Source organism: Carassius carassius, chromosome 28, assembly GCF_963082965.1.
Source record: "Carassius carassius chromosome 28, fCarCar2.1, whole genome shotgun sequence".
Classification (NCBI taxonomy): domain Eukaryota; kingdom Metazoa; phylum Chordata; class Actinopteri; order Cypriniformes; family Cyprinidae; genus Carassius; species Carassius carassius.
In genome coordinates, this window is record NC_081782.1 from 16,347,114 (window position 1) to 16,370,850 (window position 23,737).

Here is a 23,737-nt window from a genome sequence, read left to right on the forward strand (position 1 = left end):
TTATTACCTTATTTAAAAAAATATTTTATGGCTTAAATCTGATGACGATGTGTAAGAATAATAACTGAGACATAAACTGTAATATAATATAATATAATATAATATAATATAATATAATATAATATAATATAATATAATATAATATAATATAATATAATATAATATAATATAATATAATATAATATAATATAATATAATATTACATAATATAATATAATATAATATAATATAATATAATATAATATAATATAATATAAAAAACTAAAGATAAAACGTCTTGTTTTATGCAATTTTGCTACTAAATTGCAAAACATAGAAATATCAATAGAATAGATGTTGAATTAAGTTTGTTTTATAGACTTTTTAATATTTTAAACATTAACCTCAGTAAATTTGATTATGGTGATAATAGGGATTGAAACAGATAATATAATATAATATAATATAATATAAACAAATTAAATTACTTAATGCCAGAAATATTTTCTAATTAAGGCAAGTTCTAATGCATTTTTTTGTTTTTGTTTTTTGAAGTAAATTAATTTCAAGGTTGTTTTAAAATGTTTACTGGGCAACATAAACAATCAACTGAAAAAAAGATTCATATTGACACATTTTTACCAATTGTTTTAAGCATAAATCACAACAAATTTGATGATACAAATGAGAAACAGTAATATAATATAATATTATTAAGTTATAATATTATAACTACTCAAGGTGACAAGGTTTTTTTAGGATGTTTTAATCGTTTTACTGGAAAAAACAGACATACACTTGTGGAAAACATACACTGATACATCATTAAGGAAAATAATCTCTAGAGGCCTGGCTCTGAACCCATGATTTGTTTCTTCATTTAGTTGCAGATGAGCTACAGTCTGGAATCAGTTCACAGCTAACCAGACTGCATGCCTTCACTCGACCGCATCTCTTCATCTTTTTCCATTGCACTCTTCAGGCAGGGTGCAGCATCCACAGAGAGCGTCTATTCCCATCCGTGCACACTGAAGAGAGACAATAACAGCCTTTATGCTGCATACTGGAAAAATGTGCTGTCCCTCACATTGTTGGGTCTGATAATGTGTGAGCGTGTGCAATTTGGAACAGAATCAAATTCCAGATAAAGCCACTAGTAGGGAAATGGGACTCACTGCCTCTTAGATCGTGCAAATCGGCTTTGATGAGTTTAGAGGCATGTGGCAATAACAGAGTTTTGGAGTGTGATCAAACCCAATCTCAATCTGTCGGATCTTCTGTCTGTCTGCCTCTCATAGTCAGTCTTTGTATATTTCCCAGATGACATATACTTCCATTATTACCCTCTTGTGTTTGCTTCAACTTGTTAAACTTCCTCTCTTCTCTGTAATTCGTCGTCTTTCTTTTCTCTTTTATAAAGCTCCATCCTTTTATTGACCAGAGCACTGACATCTGTTATCAGGGCTGTAGACGACAGGCAGGAATGTGGGGTTTAGTTCAAAGCAGCAAGTACAGACAGGTCCATGCTGTTTTGAATAGGAACATTTATCCTCTAAATGAAGATGTAGAGGGAGAGAGGCAGAAGATAGCCTAGTAAGACATCAGGGACTTTGATATAGTAGTATAAACTATATTTAATGCTTAGAAATGGAGGCGTTGTGCTTTTTGGACAACTGGAATAAGGTAAATGTGTATAATGTGTTTCCTATTTCACATTTTAAATAGAAAGCAAGTTGTTGCTTATCTCCTTTTTTTTCTTTTTTTCTTGATGCATGCTCTCTTTATGCTACTGGTTGTTACATTTTTAAAACCTCAACAGAATTTAATGTGCTGGCAATTTAGGCTACTTTGTAGATCAAGTTTTTGAATAATGCACGGGTCAGTTTGTTCAGGTGAAGTGGTTTCAAGTATTAAAAGGTTAGGTTTGTGTTACATTTAAATTCTTCAGCCTTCTTCTCCAATCTCAATAGATCAGTAGTAGATCAGTGGTCACGTCACATCCATTGTAGACAGCATTACAAAACAAATTTAGTTCCCCAAAGAACATTTCAGTTTCAGTAACTACCTTACTAACTATCAGTAAGCAGCAAATAGGAGTTTACTGAGGCAAAGGTTTTTGTTAATGGTTTGTGAATTGGACCTTAAAATAAAGTGTGACCATGTGCATGACATAATTCTGTATGTGACTAGCTAACAGGTTAATGTACGAACTTAGCCATTGGAGTCATTGTGATGTGGTGGAACTCAAAGACGGCACATTGAGCAAGAGCACAGGAATGTCAGGGCAGGAAGGTCTGTCTGTGTGTCTCAGAGGAAAAGGCAGCTCACGACTGGTGAGAGTCAGTGTAAGCTGGGCCGACGGGGTAAATCAGTGTTATCTGTTTCCAAATGCCATTTGTGTGAGCGCAGACTCTATTCATCGGGGCAGTGAGTCAGCTGAGGATGCAGACGGGGAATGCCGGAGGCTGCATTTCTCCCACTTGCACTATTGTATGTACTGAAGACACTTGACCAGCTTAGTTGTCATCTACAATAGAAGAGACACCAGTTAAAGAGAATATATTCACTTATGTAAGCATGTACAGTATCCCTAAAAATGGACAGTTCAGCCACAAAACCACAAACCTGTTTGAACATATCTCATTTAACACAAATAAAGTAATAGTGCGGAACGTTTGAGCTGTTGTATAAAAACGAACCTATTTAAGAAAACTGAGTAAAAGATATTGATGGATATTATAAACGTTATTCATTTGATAAGATTCATAAGGTTGTTTCAGCACTGTTTTCTTTTCTCTGGCAGGATTCTCATGTCCCTGAGCGAGTAAGTGAAAACACGCTGGCCATGGATAGTTTGAACCAAAATCTTACCAGTAGACATCAGTTGCATCAAGTGCTCCAGGTAAGATCAAACTTTAATTACCACATGTGACAACATTTTATGTATATAGCGTTGTTTGTTGGGGTGTTTATTAGGAAAATAATACATACAGTAATGCTTTTATTAAGCAAGTGAGCATTACATTGATCAGAATCAGAATGAGCTTTTAGTTGCCAAGTGTGTGAAAACACACAGGAAATTTGTTGTAGTTTTTCAGGAACTGTTGGTACATACATATATATACAGTACACATACATATATGACATGGGAATAACTACTACTACTACTACTAATAATAATAATAATAATGTGGTATACATCTGGAGCTGAAGACTTATTACAGATTTGTGCATTATGTGTATACAGTATATACAACTTTATAAACAATTTACTTATTTCAGAAGTGACAATAAAGCATTTATAATGTTAAAATCTTTGATAACAATATACACTACCGTTCAGAAGTTTGGGGACAGATTTTTTTTTTTTTAGATATATATTTTGAATAAATGCTGTTCTTTGTAACATTTTATACACCAAAGGATCCTGAAAAAAGTATCACATATTCACACATATGAACATATACATATATAAATGGTTTATTATTTTAAAGTATATTAAAATAATAATAATAATAATAAAAACATTATTTTAAATAGTTTTTTATATCACAATATTTTTTAGGACTTCATCCTAATATATATATATATATATATATATATATATATACATAATTTATTTTATAATTTATTATAATTTATTGATTTATTTTTCTCTCTCTCTTTTCTTTAGCATCTCCCTGTCTAGCTTGTACTTATTTGAACAATGCTTGAAACTTGGTATTACAAGCACTTTCTTTTATTTCTTGTTTTTTATTCATAGTTTTTATTTAATAAGCAAAATATTAGCAAAAAAGAAGTAGAAGCTCATAGAGGTAGAAAGGTACTTTCTCTTTCCTCCTCTAATTACTGTTTTTTTACACATTGCATGACAGTCAGAGGGTAAATCCAGTTCTGATAGCAACACCTTTGTTCAACACAGCTTCAGTGTGCAAGCTTTTGTCTGACTGTCAAGGATGAGTGTTCGTGATATGAGGTGACAGACAAAGTATGAAACACACCCTCGGAGGTATCATTACCATCATTACCTTCTGCTTCAACATGGCTGCCACATCTATGTGGATTTCTCACTGTAGTAGTAGATAATCTATGGCAGATGTGTTGATGGTTTCTTTATAAAACACAATGATCATCTCTCACTCACATCCCGTAAGCTTTAACCGATTACAAGAATTGCCTACTGCTAATCTTGTTTAAGCAGTTGAGTTTATCCTAAACCCAACAGTATACCACAGCCCTGAGGTGATAATATGTCTTTAGTGGATGTTTGGGAAGGTGGGTGAACAGCAATTATCTAGAAGGCAGCTGCATGATTAAAAATAATATGCCTATATTGCAATAAACCTGGGCAAAATAGAATCCTGTGCACATCTGCATATCATGATTGTGCCTTGAACAGAATTTAATAGCAAAATAATCTGATGGATTCAGCTAATTTCTATGATGATGTTGGAATTACAGGGTACAGTTTCCCCTCCCAGTCATTACCATTTCACATTGTTGCCATGACAACTGCCCCCATGCTGAGTCTTTAAGTTTCCACAGAGGTCTACTCTCAAGATGTGACTGAAGGCACTTCTCTCACTAGGGCTGAAGAGAATAGTAAGATGAGCACTCAGCGCCTGCAGAGAGCTCAGCTTGAATCACTACTTTGGAACTTCTTGTTATGAAATATTAAATCATTGTGGGCAATTTTAGCTGACGTATGTGTTGACTCACTATATTTATGATGTATTTCACCAGCACAATGGCTTTTGCTTCTTAGATCAGACAGACATTTAAAGCAGTGGTTTTCAACCTTTTTGAACTGAGAGGCCTAATAATATTCTGAGTTATCTACGGTAAAATGAAAACTGTCATTAATTACTCACCCTCATGTCGTTCCAGTGTAAAGTGCACGGCGGAGGTGCACTCAGGGCTTGTCCAAATCCACTTTTGCTATTTTAACGACAGAAAAACGGTTGGCGAGACCAAATATATATACAGACCAAAAGTTTGGACACACCTTCTCATTCAAAGAGTTTTCTTTATTTTCATGACTATGAAAATTGTAGATTCACACTGAAGGCATCAAAACTATGAATTAACACATGTGGAATTATATATGGAATTATATACATGACAAAAAAGTGTGAAACAACTGAAAATGTCATATTCTAGGTTCTTCAAAGTAGCCACCTTTTGCTTTAATTACTGCTTTGCACACTCTTGGCATTCTCTTGATGAGCTTCAAGAGGTAGTCACCTGAAATGGTCTTCCAACAGTCTTGAAGGAGTTCCCCGGGCGATGCTTAGCACTTGTTGGCCCTTTTGCCTTCTGTCTGCAGTCCAGCTCACCCCTAAACCATCTCGATTGGTGTGTCCAAACTTTTGGTCTGTACTATATATATATATATATATATATATATATATATTAGGGGTGTAACGGTAGGCAAAAATCACGGTTCGGTACGTACCTCGGTTTTAAAGTCACGGTTCGGTTCATTTTCGGTACAGTAAGGGAAAGAAATGCAAACGTTAAACTGCAGGTTGTTTATTACTATAAACTTTTTTAAACAATTTGTTTACCCTTTTTTAAATAAAATATATATAAAATAAAAAAAGAACAGGAAATAAAATACTGCTGCAAAGTTCTCCACTAAATAAAATACTCTCAGTCTTAAACCAATATCATATAATAAAATATAATGAAAAATATAAATAAATAACTATGATTACAGTGCAGCATTACCAATCCAAGCTTGTAGGCCTGCTCATATTTAAAATATATATATAACTTTTCCAAATTGTTAAGTTGCAGCATCAACAGTTTCAGTTTTTAGACCTGCTCAGATTTCGTTATTGTGTTGGTCCGATCGGAATTAAGAGCAAAGGTGTGTTTAAATGCCGACAGGAGCTGCGTTTGAATTACAATCGTTTTTTTCCTAGTTGTAGTGATGCCGCGTGATGCCTTTTGAAAGCCTTAGGCCGGTGACACACTTGCATATTGCATATTGCTCCTGTCAAACATAGTCTATTTTTATGCATTGCTATCCTTTAATTTTTTATATTTGGCATGTTTGTGGGCTGCTGTGCATCCCTGTGTTTAATAAGCAGCATGTACGCGCATTGCGGACCTACTAACACGCTCTTTAAATAACAAAGATTGCGCCAGACTTTAGACAAGGTTTGAGTTGGTCTTTAGCACAGTCTGTTTCCAGCTCCTTAAAATAGCATTGCGCCAGCAATGTGCCTGAACACACCTCTCTTTTATACCAGCATGCCCATGGGCGCACAAATGGGCGCAAATGCATTTGCTAATTAAACGACGTGACACTGGACGGGAAAATGCGAATGGCGCTGGACTGAAACTAGCAAACACACTTGCGCTGCTCCTTGCGTTGCATTGCGCCGAGGGTATTATAGGGCCCTTATGTTGACTATAAGTTTGCACCTACATATCTATTAGCTCTCAGTAGAGTGTTGGTAGAGTATTAGTAGACTGATAGGGTTAGGGTTAGAAAGAGTTGATGTACTTGCAGAGTTACTGATAGCAAGTAGAATGTATGTTTGGAGACCATCACAATAAAGATAGCAGATATTAATCAGACAGTCTACTAATACTCTAATGAGAGTTAGTAGACATGTAGTCTCAGCCTCAGACGTCACACCCACGGACCATTGGCTAAATGTCTGATGCATACGGGACACAAAAGTGGAACACTTCAGGAGTGTCAAAGTCGTCATTGGATTGGTTGAATTCTACAGGATTTCCGCGAGAAATGTGTGTCGCGTTCTTTAACAATCCGCCTGGAAACAAAGATACCGTGATGCCAAACCCGCTCACGAAAGAATAAAGCCATAGTGTTTACAACTGTGACAACAAGCGCTTATCAGGATCGACTAAACACTGGATTTTCAAAAGTATGTGAAATATTTAAAGTTATGGCATAGAATCTTTAAAATATGAGTTTTACACACAGGTCTGTTATTGTAGCGACATTTTCATGCCTCGAATCATGACAATGAACAAAGCGAACTGGGATTGGTTGATTGACATGTCAGTGTAACGGCCTCATGGGGGCCTTGGCCAATGGAAGTTGCCATGAATTCCAGAACTTGACATGTATTGAAAATGCAGTTTTACTTATTGTCAACAGAATGTTCAAACCAAGGTATTTTAAGTCATATTAAGGCCATCTTGAAAGGTTGCTGAGGCCCCCTCTTTAAATACAGTAAAATTTTAAAATGTTTCGGTATCATTTACTCACCCTCGTGTCATTCCAAACCTGTATGACCTTCTTTCTTCTGTGTATCATAAAAGCAGATGTTTTGAAGAGCGTTCATGCTGCTCTCTCCCATACAGCAAAAAAGGATGGGGACCAGAGAAAGTATGTCCTCTGAGGCAATAGTAGCTTTGTGTCACTAAAATTTAAGTCAATATTAAATGAAAATCAAATCTTTAAAAGCCTTGCTGTGTCCAAAAATGCCTATTTCCCTATATACTATGCAAAAAACAATATGCAAAAAGAGTAGTATATCCAAATATATAGTATTAGAAAATCAGTAGGTGTATGTCACCATGTGACGCCAAAGTACTTTTTCATGCTAGAGTGAATACTTTTCTTTTTTTTAGAGCACTCCACTGGATTTGATTGAGACTGGGAAAGCCCTGAAGGTCCAAGCAGAGCGCCCGCATTTGGTCAGTCTAGGAAGTGGCCGTCTCAGTACAGCCATCACCTTCTTACCCCTGCCTCAAGGTAAGATTATTATTATAAGATTATATATTTATATTAATTGCATTATTATATTTAGACTTCAGTGGACTTTTTCGAAAGGTTTGTGGTGTTACAAATTTTTGGTAAATAAAAAGTGGAAAATTCTGTAAATATGTTCCAATAATGCTATTGTATGGGAAGAAACACAAATCTTTATATAATACCAATATACACAGATGGTCAAATCCCCTGTGTCACCTCTGTGCTGGGATTGTAAAGTCAGCAACCCGACTCATAAAGCACCATGGGGTCTTTAAAAACACCCTCTTTTAATTAGAGAAGCCCCTTCCTTCATTAACCACCCACCTTCATCTCAACATACTTACTTTTTCTGACACTGACCAGCCATTCATACCAGTGTCTCTCTTAACAGTGTCCATCTGTCTGAATTCCTCAGAGACACATGGAATTATCATGAAGGCACTGAGAAATTACCTTATGAAAAGGGCATGAGAGAAGAGGTTTTTGAATGCTTATTTAATTTATCTCTGTGTATTTATCACTGTGTAGTGTATAAGTATTATAAACTGATATGCTAGCTTGTGTGATTCCTCTACGGTCACAGGCTTTTATCTCAGGCCTGATAACAGATGAGGGTGGATGGGGGCAGATGGGAAGCGGGGTGAGGAATGTGGTTCTCACTGACAAAAAGCAGGCCAACATCACCGAATTAGCTCAGTTTAATTTAACATTATAGGCATCACACACTGAAAGATGGTTTCTATTGATATTACAATCTGTCCTCTTACAACATCCAACATCCAATTACAACATTTTATTTTATTTTATTTTATTCTTTCAAAAACTTAAAAAGTCCTTTGAACATAAATAAATGTAAAAAAAATTGCCTGGCTTTTCATTGACTGCTAACTTCACCTGAGTAACTTTGCAATCAGAAACGTAGGACATGTTGTCTGAGAGCAAACAATCTTTGAAATCAACATCCTGTGGGGGTTGTTTGTTTTAGGAAAGACCACTCTGGGTCACGGAGCCATGGACATCAACATCCAGGGCCCAGGGATTGTTGCTCAGCACTGCTTCATAGAAAACAAGGCAGGACTCATCACGCTGCACCCCTGTGGAAACCAGTGTAGCATGGACGGGCTACCGGTCACCAAACCTGTGCGCCTGTCTCAAGGTAAACAACCACATTTCACCTTTCCTACATTTACAAAAGTTAAATCCTTCAGATCGTCAGCCAAGAATATCCGTCATTGTTTTCTTCAGCATCAGCAATATTAAAATTCAAACATGACTCTTAAGTGTAAAATCTCTTATGAAAGGGCATCAATGCACCCAAACCGAAAGAAAGTCCGCCTCTCCTCAGTGTCTTTTGTCTGAGGGAACAATTTGACTAAACATGTTGGGGGGAGGGGTGTGTTTTGGGTAATCGTCATTGTGCCAGCTTCTAGTGTTTCACTATTGTTCGATACGTTTGCTCTGAAATATTCAGTTTGATGTTCAGATTAAGAGCCTCATTTAGCCCAACCCATGATTTTTATTATCTTATAGCTTATGTGTAGAGTCATAAAAGAGCAGGAACCTGTGGAAAGAATGTTAAATGCAAAACTGAAACAGAACAGACCCCCCCCACACACACACACACCACCACCCGACCTGCGGAGATTGGAGGCTCTGACTCAGGGGTGAGCAATTACACCTCCTCCTTTCCCCATCCCTTATCTGAGAGGGAAATTAGTTGCACCAGTGACAGAGACAGCTGTTCAACTTTACCACCCATCACTACGAGAGCTTGCAGGGGTTCACTGACTTCAGAAGTGCTCGGATACAATACAGCACCTCTGGGTTGCCATTCGCTGGACAGGATTATGTTTCTGTGACTGGAGATATATGGTTTATTGTGAGAGCCTCCTTACTACGACTGCGTACGGTCGACACTTATTTCAAGTTAACGATAAAGAAATCCATTAAAGCATGCGGAATAACTGATGGATACTCTATGAACAAAGGATTTAGTACGACAAAGCAAGGCAGTCTCTGCATGCTACAGCTGTAGTATAAAACCATGTGCTTTCCCATTTAATTGAAGAGATAGGATGTTGCCTACAGATGGAGTGGGAAGTTGACCGTTTGGATTTAAAAGTAAGTGTATGAGGACCTAATACATTTGTTTTGGTGTGAATATTCGAAAAAGGTATTTTAAAACAACAGACACAAGCTCACTGTTGAGAAAGTTTCTATTTAAAAGATTTCTATTTAAAAATATACTTCTTCTTTTGAACTTTCTATTCATCAACAAATCTTGTAAGTTCACGGTTTTAATAAAAATATTAAGCAGCACATTATTTTGAATATTTTTTTTTATTTGTTTTAATTTTTTTATCAAATCAGCATATTCAAATGATTTTCAAAGGATCACGTGACACTGAAGATGGAGGGGGGGGGGGGTCAGCTTTGCATCACAGGAATAATTAAAATATTAAAGTATATTCAAATAGAAAAGAGCTATTTGAAATTGTAATAATATTACTGTTTTACAGCAATTTTAAACAAAAAAAATGCAGACTTAGTGAGCATTTGAGACTTCTTTTAAAATAAATCTTAAAACAAAACCAGTTACACATGAGTTATAGGAGCAAGGTAAATATAAATACACTGACATAAATAAAATATCATCATAATATGTCTATACACAGGGTGCATAGCCCACAATAAACCAGTGCAGATCTTGCAGAGAGGTTTTCTCTTGCATGTTGGCAGGGGCATGAGTGTGTGTATAGAGTTACACTTCTATTCCTGGTCAATGTGACCCAAGAGTGCTGCTAATGCTGTTTCTATGCAGCTCTTCCTCATTCTCCACACACTGTTTGCTCAGTCTGACTATCCACACACGCTTTTATTTGTCCTCAACGTATATTGGCAACCCTGCAGGAAGAGTTCAGGGAAAGATAAGGGGATTTTTCCTTATTATTCTGCTTTAAGTATCATGTCGTGCATCTGCTCAAGAGAGGTTTGCCCATGTCTTGTCCAAGGCATGCACATTTTGCATACAGAATGATCCATTACAATGCATTTTCACAGCCTTCACAAGATATAAATCGTTTTTATTTTTATCTTCTGCACACACAAGGTGCATCACTTATGGATGTGAGCCACATGCTTTCTGGAATGTGTCGAATTGGGTAAGGGTTAGAATGAAATACTGGTTTGCTTAGGTTTTTGACCTTTCCAGGCGCAGTAAAACTGAGTACCGTGGCAACCGTTGTGCGTTCTTTTCTCTGTCTTGACGTCTTCTTTCTACTGTTCACATCACTGTGCTTTCTGTTGGAACGGTTTGAGACCCGGGACTCACCACATTCTATGTCCTGCCAGCTTTACTGAGATCTAAACTATAATGGAATAATTTATGCAATGGGTTTGACACAGATCCAGCACTATTTTTACTGAAAATGTGTGAGGCAGATCTTTACTGCTCGGTTTTCTGTGGTTTTGGAGAGTGAATAGAGTGAATAGATCTGTCAAAAATAACCAAACTTTATATGCAACCCTTTTCATCCCTGTGATATAACAAGTCAAGATGAAGAACTGGTTGCACAAAGATATTTTCGTCACTGGTGTTTTTTTTAGAAGAAATTTGAACTCTTCACACTGTATCTGTGATGCACCACTGGGATGGTGCTACAGAAAGGTCATCTGTTTTTGTACTGGTTTCATGTGTTAGAAAATGAAGAGAACAGGCATTTTTAAACATTTTAGAAAGCTGGTACTTTTTATTAAGCCTCATGTTCTTTATTGGGTCTAAAAGACCCTGAGTATTTTTCTAGCTCATAATACACACTTAACATTGAACGGTAAAGATAGATTCTATATATACAGTATATATATATATATATATATATAAAGAAAATAAAGAAAAATTTTTATACAGTATTTGGTTTCTCAGAGGACACCATTACAAACAAATGTCACACATAACTTATAAAAAACTTTTTAAATATTGTTTAACAATGTATTTAAATAGTATACATTTATAATATTTAAATATATTATTTAAATACATTGTATTTAATATGATATACCCCAACCGTTTAGCGTATTTAATGCATTTAGATACATTATATATAATAAATTCAATATTGAGAATCATTTTGTGTAATATTATATATTATATATAATTCATTTATGTTAAATTCAATAATAACAATAATATTATTTAATTATTTTATATATTGTTATAAAAACATATAAGTAATATATTGGACATAATATATAATAATTTATTTAAATTATATATATATATTACAATATTGGAAAAAAATCTATTCAATTAAATATTATATTTTTAAACTTAAGAATTAACAATAATACTTAAACGTACAGTATGGGATTTTTGGCCACCAGGGGTCACTCAATCAAAATAATAACAAAAGACGTACTTTGATGACGTCGGGAAAGAGCGTAGGCTCATGGGAGTTGTTGTTCATTGGAACACGCGCTCTGTCACTCCCCACATTTCTCACTCATTCTAACTTAGTATTTTGACTATCACGTCTTTTCGAACGGAGATATATATGAATTATCAGACCCCTATCAAATCAATATTCCATCTAGCTAGTAGTAATATATGTTAAAAAAACACGGTCGCCTTTTGTTAATAATTATAATTACGTTTATACTATGATATCGAACAAGATAGTGAACTGCATTTGAAGCAACTTTTTCCAGCTAGAAATAGAACAAATGTGGATTTACATTATACTATAAATGAGAGCTAGTCCGTCTGCGTTTTACACAAGACATCATCGTTTCACAAAATATACGGATAGATATAGTTAGCTGAATGGGTGCATACCTGTTTATTAGAATGCAAACATCTCTCTGTAGTTTCAGCTTGTCATGAAGCTCTCTCTATCTTGGAAATGCAACTCCAATATTTACCCGTGTCTTGTTTCTTCTCTTGTCCCAAAACCTTCTCGGGTCATTTATTTCACCCGTACGTTTGCGCTTCACAGAACATGCAGGCAAAGCATAATCATGATCCATAACTAAGTTATTGATTGAGGTATAAATATGAATATAAACAATATAAATATAAAATATAATACTCTCAATCAAGGCTAGCTACTACTTTTTCTTCTTTGTCCCTTCTTTTCTTCTGTTCACCTTTGTATTTGGCGGTTCCGCAGGAAGTTAGATAAACTAGAGGGGTCAAAGTTTATATGACGCCATAGACGGGCGACAAAACGGAAATAAAGAAACGTGCCGTGTCTTCTAATTAAACTATAATTTTCTCCGGATTGTAAAGTTTGTGGAAACTGTCGGGATAATGTAAGTACACAACTAAAAAATATATATAACATAGATATAGTGATTTCTGCTATTTTTAAAGAAGAAAATTTACATATTGTGCCTTTAATTACATTGTATTACATATAGTTCTAAATAATTCTAATGATGTTATACATATAAATAATAAATTGTGCATATAGATAATATATTGTACAAAATATAATAATGTATTTAAATACACTGTATGAAATGTATTTAGATGTTTTTAATAAAATAAATACAAAATTAATAATATAGTATAAATTCAAAAAATGTTTTAACTTGTACAAAGCTAAATAAGATGATGGAATGATAAGCTTTAGTAAAGAAAGTGCAAACCTTTATTATAAAAATTAAATAAATAAATAATAACCTTCACTGCTATGTCCTTTATTACTTCTCAGGTGATTTTGGCATGGATACACCTCACTTTCTTTAATGAGTTTGTCTTCTCAGAGTGCAGTTATGGTTGTTGTAGAGGAACACTTCATCTGAGAGCGGTGGGCAATCAATCTCTCTGATTAATGTCGGGGACACGGGCCATGCATGGGGAACAGCCACTCTCCTGCTGTGCTATCCAGATTCACGCGCCTCTCCCCACTCTTTGTCATTCAGCAGTGAGGCCTGTCTTCTTGCAAATAGCCTCATGCAATTGATTACAAAATAGCTCTTAGTCATGCTTTTCTGAGTATGACATTTATGACAAGGAGAGGTTATTTAGTGGTTCTGTCACTTCAGAGCATGCCACACCATTCTGGCAAATGTGTCTTATTTCAATAGAAATGTAAAAATTAGTCATCGGTATGCTTTATACTTTGTTTTAGCAATATTTCTGTGGTAATACAAAGTGGCTGCAGATGCACAGCAGTGGTGTTGAAATAGGAATATTTAATACACTAAATTAAGTTTTGTTAGTTCATTATTTTTAACTAAAAGTATTTTTTACAACATATTTATACTTGAGTAAGGTATAGATGTAGGCTACTGTATTTAAGTACAGTAACATAGTGTTTGTACTAAGTTAGTCTATATACAGTACCTCTGTTTATAAATGGGTTAAAAGGACTTGATTGAAAGCACCATGATAGCACATCCATACCTGTGGCAATGGGCAGCACGTAAATAGGAACTCATAACTTCTTAACTTCCACCAAAAGTATCTGTGTTTAGATTATCCATAATGACTGACAGAGAGAGAAGGGCTGTCTATAAACACAGTCCATGTTTATCTTTGGATTTTCCCACTATTACATTTCCAAACTCAGTGCCCCCATCAGAACAGAATCATCTCTGACTGGACGGTTTGTGTGCTTGGCGTTCATGAACACTCCTTTCAAGTACAATATAGGTTTCTTTGAATATTGTAAATTGTCGGCCCTCACTAGCTGCTGGCAGCAGGAGCGTAGATCGATAGATAGTTTCCCTCCTCAGCAGGTGTAATTCTTGGCTCATGTATTTTCCCTTGTGTGCTGTAGTGTTGTCTGATGTGCTAGATTACCCTCTATCGCTGCACTTCATAAATCTACTTCCAGACTCTTTACTTAGCATTGTGGGTAAATCCATCAACCTCTGTGGCGCTGTAGTGGCCAATCTGAGGAAATCGAATGGATTTTTACTGACACCAAAAGTGCTAAAATGCAGGTTGGTTGTTTACTGCAAGCTATTTTTCTTCTTCAGTTTTAGCTTCTAAACACACTTTCTGCCACACATAAACAGAAACATTACTTTTGATATCCCACTGTTCTCTGTATAATAGGAACTACGCGTTTCTGTGAAATTATGCAATGATAAAAGCTTACAATAGTTTTCAGCCACTTCTGGTTTGAACCTTTACCTTGAACTGATATACATAAAGTCAGCTGAAATATCCCTGACTGGTAATGATGGTTCAAATAGTTTCCTCTTAGCTCTTAAGGGTAAAGATGCTAAGGTCTTTTCCTGCTGTGTATTGATCGAATTGCAGTCTGAGCTGAGGTCTGGAGCTCATTTGAGGTCTGCACACTGTTGTTTTCGGCTGGTTTCCACATGGTGGATCAGTAAATCTCAACTAAAACAATGCAGGGCTCTCCTCATAGATAGATAGATAGATAGATAGATAGATAGATAGATAGATAGATAGATAGATAGATAGATAGATAGATAGATAGATAGATAGATAGATAGATAGATAGATAGATAGATAGATAGATAGATAGATAGATAGATAGATAGATATAAAGATAGATAGATATAAAGATAGATAGATATAAAGATAGATAGATAGATACTAAATGATAGATAAAGACTAATCTGAGCACAATGCATGTAGCAATAAATAAGAAGCCAGTAAAGCTGCTGTGGCATGTGAGTTTGTTATTTGGTGATGCTGCTTGTCAATAATGTTTGAGCTGGTCGGCAGATCGTGCTGATGCAGCGGATGCCACAGTTATTGTGTGTAAAAACACTCAAATATGATTTCGGCAAGGCAAGGCAAGGCAAAAAAAAACAAAAAACAGGACGTCTCGCTGATGTGGTTAACACCACAGACCTCAATATACTGTTATTTCAAATAAAACATTTTATGAGCAAGCATACAAACAAGTCTGTTAATTAAAACACTACTATAACTCTCTGTTTAACACGTGTTTTGTGTATTTTCATTTGCTTGTTTTGTATCGCCAAATTTTGAATGTGCAAGCAGAGCATGTCAAAACTTGAACAATCCAAGAAGAGTCTTTTTCTGACAACAAGAATCATCAGTTAACAATCCTCATTCTTCTATTTAGTAACAACATGAAAGAAAACATGTCTATTTGAGAATACAACTTAAGCACATGATTTAGTTTGCTACAGAGGATCTTAGTTTTCTTTGTGTGCTCTAATCGTACCTGGCCTTGTCAGAACCTGAGGGGTAATCAAATGTTCTGCCTGGAACAAAAGGGCATCTGGCACTCCGCATTCATCACACATCTGCTCCGGCTGGAAAGGTTTCCATGAGACCTTTACCTACCTTGAATAAATACGGTGATTGGCCAGATAAACTCTGGAAGTTTAATATAGCAAAATAACTATTTTATGCATTGTTTTGTGTAGCAGGGATTAAGATTAGAATGTTTTTTTTGTTTTTAATTATTATTATTTTAAATCACTAATATTGACTGATATGGTGGCGATAGCGAAGTAGAACAGGGTTTAAAAATCTATACATTTTTTATATTTTATTTTGCATGAGATTACAATGTAAATGTATACATACGTGGTCTTTTCTTTATATATGCTTTATATATTATGATAAACAAATTTGTAGATTAAGTACATTTTTAGCATGCTTGAATAAATATCCAATATAAATACTCACTTTTTAATTCACAAATACTTTTTATATATAAAAATGCCAATATAATAGGGCAAGACTTGATCTGAATTATTGAAAATTTATTTATTTGTTTAAAATGATCTATATATGACATACGGCTGCATGATTATAAAGATATCATTCACTGTAAGTCCAGGAAAACAAGAATTTGCAAAATAAGTAGTTAATTTAGATCTGATGTTGACTTTTACAGGCTGCACTAACAGCGTTTGGCTTGTCTTTTTTCCCCTCACTCAGCAAGCCGGGAGTCTGATCCGACACCACAGTGTGAGATGTTTCTGCTTGTTCATGTAAAATGGGGTCAAAAATTCCTTTCCCCCTCCGTACCTCTCACACAGTGGTACGAAACTGCTCTAAAACTGGCAGGATCCTAGTCAAGATCATTTGAAATACTTCTTCAGGCATATGTTTGATGCATTTTCACTCTCAGCTTCATTAAAAGTGGTTTTGCTTTGTGTGCAGGCTGTATGCTGTGTTTCGGCCAATCTGCCTTTTTCCGTTTCAACCATCCAGAGGAGGCTTTCCGAATGAAACGCATGATGCCTGAGGGAGGACAAACAGCCAGTGTGAAAAACTGGGCCTACACAGGTAATGTAATATCCCACAGGAGAACACACCTCAACTGCGGCATGAATTATCCAACGCTTACCACAACACACTCAAAGGCTGTGTTGTGCACGATGTCATTTGTGTGCAAAACACATTCCTGTAGAACCTCAAAAGCTTATTTTCGAAATCACAATACAGAAGAGCATTTGTGATATTACACACTCGGTTGCATATTGATGTCTTTTATGTATATATCATGTTTAAAAATAAACAAACAAGCAGTATTTCTTGTGTAAGTGCTATAAGAAACAGATGCACATTTACAAATGGCCACATGCCTGAATGGCAAGGTTTGTTTTAGTAGCACTGGTAGTGGCTTTCAGCTGGACCTTACTGCATTTACTGTTAGCAATGCAAGCCTGTCTGGGTCCTGAGTTGGACCATGCAACTTTTATGAGGAGCTCATTCCTGTGGGTCTCCTGACAGAGCACTCCTACTCACAGTGCTACACAGCAGCCAGTGTTTAACAGAGTACTTTTACAATATGTATTGAGTTGTTTTCCTGACTTTTCCTGTTGTGTGGCAAAAAAAAGGACAAGAAATGCATATAAACACAGCTGGTGCAGTTTATTTTCTGAGCTGGTAATAAATTCTCTCCACCATGAAAGACATTCTTTTTGCAAACAACAAACCCGCTGCATTCCTGTTCAATATATATATATATATATATATATTTGTTTCTTATTTTCCCAGTGCTTTAATGATCTAAAACTACAATGCAAATAATAATTGTTTTTTTCAGACTCTATAAATCTTTAAGTCTTTTAACCAATTCCAGATGCCAAAATTACATGGAGAGCGTTATGGACATGCCTTTACAGAGAGCTTAGATACATACACTTTAAAGGGAAAGTTTACCCACAAATGAAAACTCTTATTAACCCTAAAGTTGTTCCAAACAGTAGCTGGTAGCTGTTGACTTCCATAGTATGGAAAAGTATACTATGGAAGTCAATGGCTGCCAGCAACTGCCCAGTTATCAACATTCTTCAAAATACCTTAAGAAGATTTTTCATTTTAAGGTGGGCTATCCATTTAAGATGCATGATCTCAGCACTTGCACATAAGCCATGTATATAAAGCTGTCCATGTGCTTTTGGAAACTGATATTTGTTTATAGACAGATTCATAGAGGAAAAGATACCCCCCTTCACACGTTCCCTGTGCCAGAGCTATTTCCTCATCCTTCTCTCTTCCAGTCCAGGCAGCTTTGTTGGCCATGCTCTGCTTATTTAAAGTTGAGTGGTATCTTTTACAATATCTATATTTATTTCACCACCAATCCCCTCCTATCTGTTCCCCTCATACTCTCCCAATATCCGGCTGCCTTGTTCCCACACAGCAGGGCTGCTTGATGTACTTGATTATATTTTTGTATTATTCAGAGAAGTGTACGATATATTAACAGATGTGCTGTTATTGGTGTGTCTGTCTACATTATCCCACTTATTACCTGGCAACTAAAATATATTATATCATATTATATCATATTAGATATTAATTACTGCATCAGCTGCCAGTTAAGAAATTCTCATATAAAATATTTTGAGAATCAAAGAAACAATTTCTTATTTAAACTCACAGTCACATGAGTGTCCATGTGAATTTATCTTCAAAATGTGCACTGTCGCTTTAAGAATGTAGGCTCCGCCCCGTGCAGCCAGTAGTCAGTCACATCAGCACCGTGGACAGGGGAGGGAGGGGGCCTCAGCGATGGTGTAGCGGCGCCAGGCTCACCAAGCCCGGCAGGAATATCTCATCTTCGGCGTTTTATACTCCTGCCTGAGTACCGTGTGGCCGGTGGAGCTGGCCTAGTTCTAGAACCGGAATGCGGGAGCCTTACTTTTGATACTGAGGTCGGTTATGGGTTATAAACCAAGCGCAGCGGCTTAGCGTTTCCACAGGCGTGTTCTCATCTGTAAGTACCGATCGTTATATAGGCTGTATATGTGTATGTATACGGACATACTGTATGTAACATATGTATTCTTGTATAGTCGCTACTTGTCAAGTTGGCATGTATAATTTTGTCACATGAAAGATCTTTCTCAATAATCAATTGTATCAATGTGATTGTGCTTTCTTTAAACCTTTTGTTTTTCACTGGGATTTAAATGGAAAATTGAGCATGAGGCATCGTCAGCTGCTCTGACTTATTTCTACACCACGATGACTATAAAAAAAAAAAAAAAAAACACTTGGAAAGGGGGATGTGTTTTATGCATTATTTGAAATTGTGAGGAGTTGGAACAGAGAGAGTTTTGTAATCAGGAGAGATTTGTGGCATAGAAACGCAAACACTGAACTGGCAAAAGCAAGATTGATCAAGTTTTGGATGTTGCGAAATCAGTTCTGTGACTGACTCAGAATCTTATGTATATGATTATATATTACTTATGCCTTATGTATGTATAGTACCAAATAAGTTTGATGCAGTGTTAAATCGTTTACATATGGAAAGTTATAATGTTCTGATGAACTGAGGGGGCAAATCATAACTTGGGTATTATTTCGGCATTTTTTGTATGGATTAGACCAGAAGTTATCAAACTTTTGTGATGCCAAGGCCCTCCAAATATGATAATTGCACCTTTCCTTAAATATAAAATCAGCTTTGTATTTCATGTAAACAGGCCCATGTACACTGTCTGAGAAACATAATTAGCATCATATTCCAAAACATCTTGTGTTCAAAATCAACTAATTGGCTTTAGTATTGGAATTCTGCTAAAACCAAAGCAAATGAATAATATTTTTTTATTAAGTTGAACCTTCCACTATTAGACTAATGTTATATGTTTAAACTTGAGGATAAGTATTTTCAATAAAATTTTATTTTGAATTTACATTTATTTGAACTGAATTGTTTTTCACTGTAAAAATAGTTCCAAAGCAGATTTACAGAAATTATTACAATAATATTAACTTACAGCCCCCTAGCTCACACTTGCAGCCCCCTGGGGTTTCCCGGACCCCAGTTTGAAAACCACTGGTTTAGATAATGACCATTCTTACTTTGACGGTCTGTCTCAGCAGATGAACCATTTACATTGAAGATGGTCAGTTGTCTGAGAGAGAGATTGAATTACCAGCGGGGCTCTCTGATTTAGGTAAATGAGCACATATTCATTTGACGTTTATCCTCTCAGGCTGGAGCCTGGCAGACTTTCTCTCTGAATTTCCATTTGGTAACCACTATTTCTACTTCAGCATTCATCTTCTGTGGGTTTGGCAGCAGTGTTAAACTTGGAGGCTGTTAAAGGGGCTAATGGATTAAATGCATCTCTGCAGTGCCAAAAGAGCTGCAGGTTCTTGCATTAAAAGCTAAGGTGTAGAACTGAGGATAATAGTTGGGGTTAGGTGGGGTGAAGAAGCCAAATGCATCCACTTACTCGTAAGTGCTCTTCCTGTTTTCAGCACTCTGTTGGGCTCAGCTGGTTAGTGATGGGAATTCTGAACCATTATTGGGAATCTGTTTTTTTCAAATTTTTACAGTTAACCAGTCCAGGATTTATTTATTTATTTTTTTTAAATCATGAAGTTGTCATCACATGGTCCCTATCATCGTGACATTGCATTAATGGTCAATTAAAGATATATGAAAGCACACATGGTGGCTTAACTTTAGGTTTTATATTAAGTTTAAGTGATTTTAGACCTTAATATTATTAGGGTTTACTGTATACGAAACAATAATAAATTCAAAAAAGCTTCTATAAAAGCTGTTTATTGAAAACCAACTCTTTCATTATCATTTCAACAATTCTGTTATAAGACTAAAGTGACATACTTTTTGCCCCAATCAGTAAAATTCTTAAAAACTGTCTGACTACTCATTATCAGCTTGTCTATTATTTTGAAAAAAGACTGTTGTTGACTAAAAATCCTTTCAATCTTATATGTGAACCAATCATTCAGATTGGTTTTGTTAACTATTTCGACTGATTCAGAAGAAAGATTTGTTAATTAATTAATTAAAGCTACACCTTAGCTGTTCTAAAAGATATGTATTTAGATTTTTGTATATGGCAAAGGCTTATGACTGTTATCTTTTCTTTCAGATTCTGAGAACCTGGTCAATGGGAACCACTCATCAAGAGCACCAAAATCTAACTTGGTCTCCAACGAGAGCGTGCGCCCTGATCAAAGTGCCATCGTCAGTTCCATTGAGAAGGACCTTCAGGACATTATGGACTCATTAGTCATGGATGACCCTCAGCCCTCTTCCTCTGAGTCAAAGAAGCCCTCTGGTCAGCCCATATCTCAGTCTCCCTTGTCCCCCATGTTAAATGGTGGGGGGCGCTTCCTTCTCTCACTCCCAACAAGCCCTGGTGCTATGTCCGTGGGCTCCAGTTATGAGAATACCTCTCCTCCTTTCTCTCCTCTCTCATCCCCATCTGCTGCCAGCAGTGGCAGCTATGCCAGTCCATCTCCAAGTGGTTGTCAGAACCAGCTTCACATGCTTCCTCCTGTGCCAGTGAGGTCTTCTAGTTACAATTACACTAGCCAGCCACCAATACCTCAGCCACGGACCATACTGCCAAGCTATTCCTGTGGCAACAGTGGGCCAAAGGTGCCTGAGAGTCCCAGACTCCAGCGAAAGGCTCTTTTAGAAGCACCGCCGAGCCCAAAGCCAAGTCGTAGGGGGTTGAACCAAGACAGCTCGATGGCTAAAACCCCAGACAGCCCCATACAGACTCACATTCTGCCCTCAGTCTCAATCTTTACTGCTCCGACTGATCACCCATCTGTCAGTCGGGTTCCAGTTCCAGGTAGTCCCAGACTGACCCCCAAATTCTCCACCGCATCCCCATCCTCTTCGCCCTCTAGTCCTAGAACCAAAACTGCCATTGTTCTCCAGGATCGGCCCTCAAGTCCTTTCAGGGAACAGCCTCAGTCAGATCGCTCCTTGACCTCTAGCCCATCTAACCAACTCTCCCCACCCTCGCGATCTTTCCAGCCCCCCTTGGACCCCATTGTCCACATCATTCAGGGTGGACCTCCACACCCACATCCTCGCACATTGCAGCCTCCAGAAAGTCCGCGGCTGGCCCGCAGGAACCTTGAAGGGAGTAGCATGAGGGAGCTTCCTCCTCTTAGCCCCTCTATAGCTCGCAGGGGGGTTCCTGTGCTCCCCGGAGCTCTACCGGGAACCCTGCGGACTCCAGAGAGTCCATCCCCAAGAATGGTGCCAGAGAGTCCCAGACTCAGGAGGAAAGCAGGGTCTCCTACAGAGGAGCCATTTAGCCCTCGTGGGGTGCGTGCTCGTAGTCCTTCACCCACCTCTGGACTGATGGGGGAAGGCAGTGGACAGAAAGGCAGTTTTGGGAACTCGCTGTCTTCTGCATTCAGCCTGGGTTCACTGCCTGGTTCATCACCACGATCAAGTCCTAGGAGCCACAGAAAGATGTCAGCAGGCCACAGGGACCTTCGGATGCCTCACCCTGGCATGAGGGAGCGCAAAAATAGCATCACAGAGATCAGCGACAATGAGGATGACCTTCTGGAGTACCACCGGCGCCAAAGAGAAGAGCGACTCAGAGAGCAAGAAATGGAGAGGCTGGTGAGTGAGGTGCAGTGGCACCCTTAAAAATACATGCATTTATATAACAAAATATCAAACCAAGTAGGATTTACCAGAAAGCTGACTTCATGTATCCACTAAAAACCACTTCAAGACCAAAGTAAAGTGCAGTTAGCTCTGGGGAAATATCTAAAATCATTTGTATGCAATGCCCACTTGAAAGCCACATCCTAGTATAAAGAATCCTTCTAAAAAGTACTCCCTGTCTCTTTTTGTACATGTCATGTAGAGTGCTGCCTCTGCATGTCTTCCGATGATATGTAAATTGCAAGTTTCTACAGTTAATATTTTCCAGGAAAGCTCCTCAGTGTACACCAATGGCTAAATCTAATCTTAACAAACCGAGCAAGCATTAGCAATTGTGCTTTTGGTGAGAATGCAGGGTATTTGGAAAATGCAACTGCACGTCTCAGGCAGAACTGACACACTGACTAATCCACTGTCGTGCTGAGGAAGAGGGCTCTGATTTTACCATGGCAACCCCATTGTTTGTTGTCTCTTTTACTGAGAGGTGGGAGGGAACAGTAGACATCTTGGTCCAGTTTGCAGCCCAGAATGAAGCCACTGAGACAAAGGCCCCTGTGAAGTTTTATATGTGTTTGTGTCTGAAACAGCTCTTGTCCGCTTTCCTTGTAATTACCCATTGTGGTTGTTTATTGCTCTCAGAAAAGGAGGTAATCTAATTGAGCGTACAAAGTTATGCTCCAACACTCCCAACTGAGAGTATCTGTAGTATGCTATTTGCTTAGCATGCACAGTTCTAGTATGCTCCTAGTGTGCTTTATTTGGCTCTTTGCTGATGAAATGTGCTCAAAGTGCCAATGACCTCATCCTCACAAATGTGCTGATCTCCAAGTACAAAATTAGACAAACGAGAAATGACCTTTGATTCAGACCTTGTTCTGAAATATTTGCAAAATATCAAGTGTAAATAGCAAATAATGTTTGCTCTGTGAAGAAAGATCAGATGTTCTTTTCAATTTTCTGACTGTCAGCCATTACATCACTCATTATCGGAAAGTGCCTTTCCTGTGAACTGGTATTTTGACAGGGTCTGGTGGCTGAATTTCAATTACAACAGTGTGATGCATCTGACGTGCAGATAAGCCACGTTGTGTTCATTTGACTGCCCCTTGGCTCCTGCTGAGAAGGAGCGGGACACTGC

General features: G+C 37.1%; 1 protein-coding gene across 16 annotated transcripts in view; it reads left to right on the plus strand.

The window, feature by feature from the left end:
* The window catches only part of phldb1b (pleckstrin homology-like domain, family B, member 1b), a 75,996-nt gene that overhangs the window by 13,191 nt on the left and 39,068 nt on the right, over window positions 1-23,737 (plus strand). For 12 of the 16 annotated variants that reach the window (XM_059514623.1, XM_059514616.1, XM_059514627.1 and 9 more), the window contains exons 2-6: window positions 2,783-2,881; window positions 7,594-7,717; window positions 8,703-8,873; window positions 16,842-16,967; window positions 21,050-22,551. In XM_059514623.1, the coding sequence (XP_059370606.1) occupies window positions 2,783-2,881; window positions 7,594-7,717; window positions 8,703-8,873; window positions 16,842-16,967; window positions 21,050-22,551 (2,022 nt within the window). Of the gene's footprint in view, window positions 1-1,535; window positions 1,663-2,782; window positions 2,882-7,593; window positions 7,718-8,702; window positions 8,874-9,461; window positions 9,839-16,841; window positions 16,968-18,674; window positions 18,907-21,049; window positions 22,552-23,737 lie in introns of those variants that run through there. The other 4 variants (XM_059514620.1, XM_059514631.1, XM_059514629.1 and 1 more) reach the window with 4 other exon arrangements.